Here is an 11,122-nt window from a genome sequence, read left to right as displayed (position 1 = left end):
GGGGAGCTGGCTGTCCCGCGGGGGCGCGCAGGACCGCAGAGTCAGCTCTCGAGGGGGCAGGCAGGCCCCTAGAGCCGCACGGATCGGAGGGCGTAGGCCAAATCCAGCCTAGGACAGCTCCCCAAGGCCGCCAGCTGCCGGGGTTAGGGTTCCACGGGGAGCTGTCCCTGGGGACCCCGCCTTCTGGGGAAGGTCTGGCATCACTGGGACCCGCGGGCTGGCGCCGGGGTTGCGGCTGCCCAGTGCGGCCAGCAGGCGACGCCCAAGCTCCATTCGGGCTGCGGTCCACAGGTGGCTGGGGTGAGGGGGCTGGGGGCGGGTCCGGGAGCATGGAAACGCCCCTGGGCCGCGCGGCGCGGGGCTCGAGAGCACGCCTGCGTTCTGAGCGCAGCTCACAGCCAGTTTCGCTTTTGCTAGTGCGCCCACGGGGTCGCGAAGAGTCGGACACGACTGAGCGACTTCACTTTCACTTTTCACTTTCATGCATTGGAGAAGGAAATGGCAACCTACTCCAGTGTTCTTGCCTGGACAATCCCAGGGACGGGGGAGCCTGGTGGGCTGCCCTCTATGGGGTCACATAGAGTCGGACGCGGCTGAAGTGATTCAGCAGCAGCAGCAGTGCGCCCTAGCTCGACGTCATCCGAATGTAAATGTGTTTACCGACCGATGGGTATTCACTCTTCACCACACTTGCTTGGGCCCCCCTGCCGGTGTTTGGACTCTGACACTTCCCCTGTTCCCCCCTGACCTCTTGGGGTGTGCCCAGAGGTGTCCCCTATCGGGAGAGCTTTCCCAGGCGGGCTTCCCCGCACACTTCCCAATCCAGGTGCTCCTCAAGGCAGGTCTAGCCTTATCCACGTGTGGCCCTCCCCTCTGGCACCTAGTAGGTCTTAAAATCTGGTACCAAATGAATTCATGAAGTTGTGAATCAGTTTGAGCTGAGTCTCCAGGACCTCCCAGGAACCCCACTGCTCCTGTTGACAGAGACTAAGAGTGTGTCTAGGGGTGGTCCAGAGCAGAGTTCAGGGGCCCTGGCCTGGGCTAACCATTCAATTCAGTTCAGTTCAGTCACTCAGTCGTGTCCAACTCTTTGCAACCCCATGGACTGCAGCACGCCAGGCTTCCCTGTCCATCACCAACTCCCGGAGCTTACTCAAACTCATGTCCATCAAGTCGGTGATGCCATCCCACCATTCAGTACTTGATCCCCAATCCTACATAAGTGCAGTCAGATTCCCACGGGAACAGGTTGGGTACTTTACAGAGGGACTGGGTGAGGGGCACGTAGAGGGGCAGGGGCCCTGCACCTCTTTACCGAGGTATTGGGGGTGAGGGGCAAGGGGCAGGCCTGGCTTACGGGCAACCATAAGCCTCATGGGGACTATACATGTACTTGTACATGTACACCTGCCTCCTGCCCTGAAACTTTAGGCATCACTTGGAGCTATTTTCCATGGAGCATTGTTATTTATTTACTTATTTTTTTGGCCTCAAAGTGCGGCATGTGGGATCTTAGTTCCCTGACCAGGGATCGAACCCATGCCCCTTGCTTTAGAAGTGCGGAGCTTTAACCACTGCACCACCAGGGAAGCCCCAGGAGCCGTTTTCCAGAAGTGGGTGTGCCACAACCTCGTGCCACATAGGGAGGGGCGCGAAAAGGGAGGACACAGAGCCCTGCCGAAGTCCCCTCTTGCCTGCTATTTGGGCGTCACAGGCTCTGGTCGCAAATAATGCCCCAGTCCATTCAGTGTCCCGAGGGCTCACACAGGAACCCTGCAGGCGAGAGGGTGATGACTGAGGAGGAAGGAGAGGGGATGTGGTCTGGTCCTCTCTGGCTTTCCTCTGCCAACCAGGCTGATGTGGGTTGCATTGTGGTTCCCCCCTCCCCAGAGAGAAACTCAAGTCCTAAGCTCTAGTAACTCAGAATGTGACCTTATTTGGAAGTAGGGTCGTTGCGGGTATAATTATTTAAGATGAGGCCTTAGAGGAGAGGTTGTTGTTGTTCGGTTGCTAAGTCGTGTCCGATTCTTTGCAACCCTGTGGACTGCAGCACGCCAGGCTTCCTTATCTTTCACTATCACCTGGAGTCTGCTCAAACTCGTGTCCGTTGAGTCAGTGATGCCATCCAGTTATCTCATCCTCTGTCTTCCCGTTCTCCTCCTGCCTTCAATCTTTCCCAGTATCAGGGTCTTTTCTGATGACTCAGTTCTTTGCATCAGGTGGCCGAAGTATTGGAGCTTCAGCTTCAGCAGCAGTCCTTCCAATGAATATTCAGGGTTGATTTCCTTTAGGATTGACTGGTTTGCTCTCCTTGCAGTCCAAGGGACTCTCAAGAGTCTTCTCCAACAACACAGTTCAAAAGCATCCATTCTTCAGTGCTCAGCCTTCTTTATGGTCCAATTCTCACATCCATACATGACCACTGGAAAAACCATAGCTTTGACTAGACGAACCTTTGTTGGCAAAGTCATGTCTCTGTTTTTTAATTCGCTGTCTAGGGAGGAGGGGGTGGGACCTCAATCCAATGTGAATGGTGTCCTTTTAAGAAGAGGACGCAAGGAGAAAACGGCCATGTGGAGACAGATGTAAAACTGGGAGTGTTGCAGCTACCAGTCAAGGAATGCCAAGAGTTTCCGGGAGCCACCGGAAGCTGGAAGAGGCAAGGAAGGGTCCTTCCCTTGAGCCTTCAGAGGGAGTGTGGCCCTGCCCATGCCTTGATTTCTGGCCTCCAGCTGTGGTTTGTGTCGGCTTCCGTAAGACTGTCTTTGGCCTGTGGCAGGTTTGGGATGGAGAAAGTTGCCCATTGGTGTGGATGCCCTAGAAATGGTGGAGAAATACAAGTGTTGTGTTGCTGCATCTCCACTCTGGGCGGGCTGGAAGCAGGGGGCACGGAGCCCACTAACATGGCAGAGAGGCCCGGCTGGACCCCTCTGGGCTGTGTCTGTCTGGCCTGCCGGGTCTGGGGCCCATGGGCGGTGTCATGAGCAGAGTATGTCACACGCTGTCCTCTGGGACACTGCAGCGTCAGGCGGGGTGTTCAAGGGCAGCCTTCAGGGAGTCGAAAGTGAGAGGGGGTCAGGGATGTTCAGAGCTGGGGGGTGCCAGGGAGGCAGGTGTTGCCCCAAAGGGGGGACGCACGGCCCACTCAGAGATGGGGAGTGTCTTTAGACAGGAGGGGTGGCGGAGAGAGTGGACGGAGGACACAGCCTCTGGGGAGTCCAGCCTTCCTGACGGCCTCTCTAGTGTTGTGTGCATGCCGGGGCAGCCTGCATCTCCCCGAGTACTCACACTGGGCACACGTCACCCCACCCACTCCTAGTACCTTACCATGGACACACACACATACACCTCACATGACACAGACACAGAGACACGTCGCACCCCATCACAGACACCTCATACCCATGCATGCACACCTCACGTGACACACACACACAGACACCTCACACCCAGGCACACACATACCTCACACCCCGTCACAGACACCAGACAACTCACAGCACAGACACACAACGGCTCACACCACAAACACACACCTTACATCATGCACACACCTCACGCACACACCTCAAATCATACATACCACCCAGGCCACAGAAACACACACCACTCACGTCATGCACACCTCAATTCAAGTCACGTAAGTACCTCAAATCATTCCACATGCACCGTTTTTATCAGTGAGCACAGGTGCACTTCGTGTCATACCATAAACACACAATGCCTTACCCCCTCTGCAAACACACACATTTCACATCCCCCAAACATGTGTCACCACTTCACGGTCACAGACATGACTCAACACCACTCCCCAACACGCACACCACATCACTGCACAAACACCCTCCTCACTGACCCCCGCATCTCACACCTTCCCTAGAGGTAGAGATTACCCTCTGAATGCAGTGTCTCTCAATGACCCCAGTCCCTCTCATCACCCCCAAGTGCAGAAGGCACACACCCCACACTTCACCCCTAACCGATCTCCCTGCCCTCCTCCAGTACACAAGTCACACCCCACACCCCCACACAACCTCCCAGTACGGAAGTGATGATGCTGCGTGAAGCCTCATGGTTGTTCAGAGGAGGGCCTTTGTGTGCAGTCAGGAGATGGGGGAGTGAGCAGAGGGGGCGGCAAGAAACCCCCAGAGCTGGGGGAATACCTACATCAGAGTCTAAGTGGCTGACCACAGGTCCCCACGTGTGCGTGGGTGATCTCGGGATCCATGACTGCAGGCAAACTGGAGGTTTTTATGTGCATTACCTGCGTGTTTGGAAACCACCCGGCTGAACTGCGCCAGACCTTGGCAGGCAGAGGACGGATTCCAACTTTATTGGAAGGCGGTAGATGAGCCACTGATGGTGCTAGGTGGTGGGGACCAGGGATGAGGCTTTAGGAAGATGAACATTACAGCTGTGTTCAGGCAAGACTGGAGAGTTTAGGGGACACTGAGACAAGACAGAGCCAGGAGGACCTGACTCGGGGGGAGGGAGACTGCTGTGTGAACCCTATGGGCGTCAGCACTCCAGTAAACTCATCCACGGGACTATGCCGCCAGTTTGGTGGAGTTGATGACAGAGGAGTTGGCGAAGACCTTGCTTTGAGAGCCATCTACCCAGGACATGGGCAGATCCCCCTTCTGGAAGCAATGAGCTCAGAGGTTCTGGAGGGGGTCTGGGGGCAGATCCCAGTGGTCTCCCCACTCACCTCTGTCTCCTGTATTTATTGTTATTATTACTAACTTTTTTTTTGGCCACGTGGCAAGTGGGATCTTATTTCCCCAACCGGGGATTGAATTCATGTCTCCCACAGTGGAAGTACAGTATCCAATCACTGGACCACCAGGGAATTCCCTACCTCTGTCTCCTTTAAAGTGAAGGTCAAGGACTCCTCCTCTCTCCTGCTGCCCAGGCTCCACTCAGCCTAATGAGCTGGGTCAACAGGACACCCACCCACCCCCACTGGCTACCAGGAATTCTGACCATAGCCAGGGCTGGCCACAGGACATTTGCACATGGCCAGCTCATTGGAAAAGATCTTGATGCTGGGAAAGATTGAGGGCAAGAGGAGAAGGGAGCAACAGAGGATGAGACGGTCAGATGGTATCACTGACTCAATGGATACAAGTTTGAGCAAACTCAGGGAGACAGTGAAGAACAGGGAAGCCTGGCGTGCTGCAGTCCATGGGGTCCCAAAGACTCAGACATGACTTAATGACTTAACAACAATGAGCTGTCAGCAGTGTTTCAAGTTAATGTGCAAACGACAGGTGGACAAGCAAGTGTCCGGCAGCCCAGCTCTCTGGGGCCCCCCAGACCACTGATATTGGGAGGAGATGCCTGTGTCCTCCAGCCCCTGTGTCAGAGGACATGGGAGACTTCAACTGCTGGGCAAAAGTCCAGCTGGTCTGAGCAGAGGGTTGGAAGGAGACCCGTCTCTGGGAAGGAAACGAGTGGAAGGTCCCTGGCGCTAGCCAGAGGAGTGGGGAGGGGGCTTGTGGAGGAGACCGATGTTTTCCCAGCGACCGCTGCAGGCCTCTTTGTGTGGAGCTGGGCCGTGGTGCCTGGCCCAGGGTTAGTCACGTGCCCTCACTGCGGCTCCTGTCACAGGCTGTCGTCACCACCTTCTATGGCCAGTGTGGGCTGAGGGGTAGGGTGTGTGCCCGGTCTGCTCCCAGGCCACCTACTGGACCCAGGAGACCCTAGACTCAGGGCTGAGTCGGGCCCCCAGGCCCTCACGCAGCATAAGCTGCCCGTGGGTTTGTCCTGAGGTGCGAACCGGGGCCAAGCACACAGCCAAGGCCCAGGAGGGAGGGCGGGCCTGGCCCATGCGCTGCTGGCCACTCGCTTTCTTCCTTCTCACACGGGCAGTCGCCTCGCTTTTCTCACCAGGCTGGTGGCAAACGTTGGAGGTCCCACCCCTGTGCCTCTGAGGAGCGTGACTCAGTTTCCCCCACCCCACCCCCTCTCTGCCGCTCACCCTCTGTCACACGGGAGGATGGGGATGGAGTGAGTGAGGAGGGTGACTGTGGGCACACGTGTGCCCTGCATGCTGAGGGGCAGGTGACGCGGGCCCGCGGTGGAGGACGCCTGGCACCCCCATCCTGGTCGGCTTCCTGGCACCCCGGTCCGAAGCCTGGGACTGCCAGTGTGGCCCCGCCTCTCCTGGACTCAGCCTCGCCGCTCACAGCACTAGGAGCCTTGGGTGCTGGTTTTTCAGGCTGAACTTCGGGCCCTGGCGCATACCCTGGCCAGTTTCTCGTTTCTGCTCCATCATGGTCCCTTGCCTTCTGCACGGTGACCCAGTGGTCAAGTCCAGATTCTGGGGGGTCCCACCAGCATGATTCTGCTGTGTCCCAGCACCTCCCAGGCCTGGTGCTTTGTTTGGTCCGGGAGGCTGGTCTTTCAAACACCTGTGCTGCCCAAGAAATGACATTTGTCCTTCCGCATCTCCAGATACTAGGATTCTGGGGACCCCTGAAGAAGGCCCTTTTGTGCCTGCCACCATCCAAGAGAGGGCCAAAAAGCTTTCCAAAGGCTTCCCCAGGATTCAAGGTCGCTGCCAGCCGCTGGCAGGCATGGTGAAAGTGGAGAGAAATAAGGATGTGGGCTAGAGGAAGCGCTTTGTGGCCTGCAGCGGTGCTAAGAATAGACAAAACCTGAGGATGCTTCCTTAATCTGAGCTTCTCCCCCATGGTGTATCCAGGGAGAGACAGAGTGTGAGAAACCTGAACTTTAACCCTTGACCTGCCGGTGCCCTAGGACCCACAAGACAATGCCAAGTTTGCACATGTGTATAACATTTTTTTTTTTTGATGTGGACCATTTTAAAAAGTTTTATAAATAGTTTAAAGCCTTATAAAGAGCTTCTCAGGTGGCGCTAGTGGTAAAGAACCCGCCTGCCAATGCAGGAGATTAAGAGATGCAGATTCAATCCCTGGGTCAGGAAGATCCCCTGGAGGAGGAAATGGCAACCCACTCCAGTATTCCTGCCTGAAGAATCCCACGGACAGAGGAGCCTGGTGGGCTACAGTCCATAACGTGATGAAGAGCTGGATACGCCTGGGCGACTGAACAGCGACATAAAGAATTTTATACAATATTGCTTCTGTTTTGTTCTGGTTTCTTGGCGCAAGGCACGCGGGACCCTAGCTCCCAGACCAGGGATCGAACCCGCACCCCCTGCATGGAAAGGCAAAGTCTTAACCACTGGGCCGCCAGGGAAGTCCCATGGACTTACGTGCAACTTTTAAGCTACCTCTTTGCCTCTCTGGGCTGCTTCTTTCCCTGTATCTACGTCAGGATGCTCCCTTGCCTTCTAGCTGTCTTCGGTCATGGGGAGCCCCAGAGGGAGGTGGACGGGGAGCAGGAGGGGAGCAGTGTGGAACAGGGGACAGTTTCCTGCCCTGGCTGCCTCCTGGGTGGGCTCCGATGGTGGCTGTGTTCCACCGCTGGGGTCAGGGCAGCCCTCTGCACACAGCCGTCTTTGTTCCTGGTTCTGCTGACAGTTCCCTCTTCTCTTTCTTCAGACCTCGGGTGGGATGGACGCCCTGAAACTGCCCAAGGGCCCTGCCACATCCCTCCTGGTTTCCCCACCCCCTGCCTGCACCTCAGCCAATAGCCGTTTTATTAAACCTCCTGAATGACCCAGTGTGAGAGTCCACCTGTCTCCTGCCGGGACCCTGTCAGAGGCCCAGCAGGGCCCCCAAGCCCAGGAGTGCTTACTGTGAATCCGATGCCCACGGTGGCCGAGAAGGAGCCCGGGACGAACTTGCCCTGGTCGAACTGAACCAGCAGGGAGGTCTTCCCCACGCCGCTGTCCCCCACCAGGATGGTCTGAAAGGGAGCAACAGGGGGCTGAGAGGTTCTGGAGCTGTGGGAGTGGGCTCCTTCTAAACACACACACACATGCTCACACACACACACCCCCCCCAAGCTCTGGATTTCCTAGTGAAACCACTGAACATGGCATGAAAACATGAAGGAAATCTTGTCTCAACCCAAGTTAATCAGTCTCTCGGGTGACCTTGAGAATGTGCCTCTCAGACTTCCAGCCCCCGGGTCATCGCTGACTGAGGTCCCGCTGCTGCGCTCTGCAGACCATCATTGGTCTGTTCCTGGGAGAAGCAAGACTTCCCTAAAAGCCAACTCTGGCTCCTGGAGTCTCTTGCAGTTTTGCAGAAACTTCCAGAGACTTCACAGCAGCCTCGCACATGTCTACCCCACCTTCCTGCTCTTCCTCCTTCACCTGGGGACAGACCTGGGTCAACTACGAGTTGGTGCTTGCCAAGGGCATCTGCTGGGTTCCCAGGTGGTGCTATGCTGGGCTCAGTCACTCAGTCATGTCCGACTCTTTGCGAGCCCATGGACTGCAGCCCGCCAGACTCCTCTGTCCATGGGATTCTCCAGGCAAGAATACTGGAGTGGATCGCCATGCCTTCCATCAGGGGATCTTCCTGACTCAGGGATCCCATGTTGCAGGTGGATTCTTTACCGCCAGTGGTAAAGAATCCACCTGCCAATGCAGGAGACATTAGAGTCTTGGGTTCGATCCCTGGGTCAGGAGGAGCCCCTGATGGACGGCATGGCGACCCACTCCAGTATTGTTGCCTGGAGAATCCTATGGACATAGGCTACAATCCGTAGAGCCGCATAGAGTCAGACACCACTGGAGCGACTTAGCACGCACGCGTGCAAGGGCATCTGACATCTGCTTCTGCGGAAACTGAATCCGGTGTTGCTGCAGCTGTTGACCTTTGAGATGCCCGGAAGGGAGTTCGGGGTGAAGAATGGGGCACTATGTGCTCCAGAAAAGCTGGTGGAACAGGTCTTTAGATAGTTAGATACTTTCAGAACTTGATTTCATGACCCCAATCCTCGCATCTCTTCATATCTAGGAAAGCACTAAATCTCTTCATGGTGACATCAGCTGCTCGTAACTAGCAGAAAAATACCTTTTGTAAAATAGGTGCTCAATTGCATGAACTCCCCCTTCACCAAAATCACACATATTGACCTCCTCCACTACCTCCTCGGAGCAGTCTCTCAGAGCTAGCTGGGGTGCTGTCTCCCGGGCTGCAGTCATTTTGCCCCAAATAAAACTTAACTCACAACTCTCACGTTGTGCATCTTTTTAGAGTCGACACCTTCATCACAGTCTGGCCGCTTTCCCTGCCTCTCCCACCCCATTGCTCTCATAGGTGTTTCCCTCAATAATATCCTTGCACTGTTTTTTTTTGTGACCACACTACGGGGCACAGGGGATCTTACTTCCCCTACCAGGGATCAAACCCTCGTTGGAGGCTCGGAGTCTTAACCACTAGACTAGTAGGGAAGTCCAAAATCCCTGAACATTTCCTAACCCTTCTGGCATCTGCTTCTTGGAATACCTGTGTCTGGGCGTCTCCCTTATGGGAAAGTCTGTAGAATGAAAAAAATGAGGATGTCTGGATCTATACATTGGGAAGAATTTGCACTTGGCCTTGGAGAGGATAACATATTAAAGGGACACAGAGTCTGGGAAAGAAGGGTCTGGCTACTTTCATACTTGCAGGAAGTAGTGGGGAGAGCTACCTGGAAGTTCAGGTGCAATGCCTGAAAGAAAATCACAAGCGATAGGGAGGAAATCAACATGCGCTCAGAGGCTCATAGCCAGTGGATCCTCGATGCATGAATGGCTGGGTAAATGCATTCGTTTCAAAGTGGACAGTAGCCACTGTCCAAAGGCAAGCATTCAGGGTCACTGGAAAGACTTGGGAGATGCCAGCTTTAGCTCAACTTAAAAAACCGTAAAAATACAAAAAAACAAACGTGAAAAACTGTAAAGACTGACAGGGCCTCCTTGGGTTAGACTGTGGCGCCCACACTGTTTGCTCTGACCATGGCATGAATCACTAGCAGGGGTCACACACGATGTAGCCTTTGGATGCTCTTTGACCACGGTCCCTCAGTCCCACTTCCCGAACCAAATTCTATTCAGTTCCTATTTCCTCCTGGAGAAGGAAATGGCAACCCACTCCAGTACTCTTGCCTGGAAAATCCCATGGATGGAGCAGCCTGCTGGGCTACCATCCATGGGGTCACAGAGAGTCGGACACGGCTGAGCGGCTTCTCTTTCTTTTCCTTTATTTCCTCCTGGTGAAAAGTCTCCATTGTTTGTTGTATGCAGTGGCTGTAATAATTTACATCTCAAATCTAACTTCCTCAAACTGGAAGAAGTGCTTCCTAGAGAGAATATTCCAGAATGTGAGGGGTCAGTCTGTCCATCTGCATCCACCACTTTTACTAAAAGATAGGACAGATTCTCTTTCTTTCTGCCCTTATCCTTGTCCTCTCCAGGATGAAGAGTTACCATCACCTTCTTCTCTCCTGTGAAAACAGTTCCCTCTTCCCTTTTCTGATTCAGTGAGGACACAGTCCAGGGTGACGGGGTTCAGTATTTCAGATCCAGCAGAATTCTGTCCGGAGGCAAGGGCGGGATGATGCGCTTGGGCTGGTCTTTTTAAAAACAGCAACTCTGTGAAGATGATCACGTCAGGTGTCAGTTGATGATGGGGGCAAACTTTTTTTCTGGGTCACCATGGAGAGCTCAGAGCTGATCAATTTAGAAATTGAATGATTGCCCCTGAAATCCAGGGCCACCTTTATGCCTGGTCTTTATCTGCCTGTGCCCCTCCCTTTGAAATAAGTGGTCCATGGAGCTCAAAGACTTGTGTCCCTGCTATAGACTATAGTTTGCTCCAAGCTAACTGCTAGTGTTGCCTGAGTAGTGGCCAAGGTGTGGCTGTTTGCTGGGATGTGGACAGAGCTTGGGTGTGAAGGCTGGGTGTTCACGCACACACTCTCCTGAGGACCTTGGTGTGTAGAATGTGTGGGATTGGGGACGGCAGGGGAACGTCTGTGGACTGCAGGCTGAGGACAGGAAGACGTCTGTCACTAGGCTGCTATGTCTCGGTGCAGAACTTCCGAGAATGATACATTTAACTCTGGCTTCTGCATTGGTAGGCAGGTATTTTTGTCAAGGTAGGAAGGTCAGATGCATTTTTTTTTTTTTTTTTTGCCATACCATGTGGCCTGTGGGATCTCAGTTACCAGCATGCATGTGTGCTAAGTCGCTTCAGTC

General features: G+C 54.5%; 2 protein-coding genes across 7 annotated transcripts in view; one reads left to right on the top strand and one right to left on the bottom strand.

Moving 5' to 3' along the window:
• LOC105000323 (CMRF35-like molecule 1) overlaps positions 1 to 11,122 on the top strand; it is a 134,608-nt gene that overhangs the window by 1,949 nt on the left and 121,537 nt on the right. The window lies entirely within an intron of this gene.
• RAB37 (RAB37, member RAS oncogene family) overlaps positions 1 to 11,122 on the bottom strand; it is a 68,523-nt gene that overhangs the window by 8,310 nt on the left and 49,091 nt on the right. Inside the window, exon 2 of the mRNA XM_010856119.1 lies at positions 7,726 to 7,836. Within this exon, the coding sequence (XP_010854421.1) occupies positions 7,726 to 7,836 (111 nt within the window). The remainder of the gene's footprint in view (positions 1 to 7,725; positions 7,837 to 11,122) is intronic.

The sequence above is a fragment of the Bison bison genome, unplaced genomic scaffold (genome assembly GCF_000754665.1).
Source record: "Bison bison bison isolate TAMUID 2011002044 unplaced genomic scaffold, Bison_UMD1.0 scf7180017864371, whole genome shotgun sequence".
Lineage (NCBI taxonomy): Eukaryota > Metazoa > Chordata > Mammalia > Artiodactyla > Bovidae > Bison > Bison bison.
This window is presented reverse-complemented; position numbering and strand designations above follow the sequence as displayed.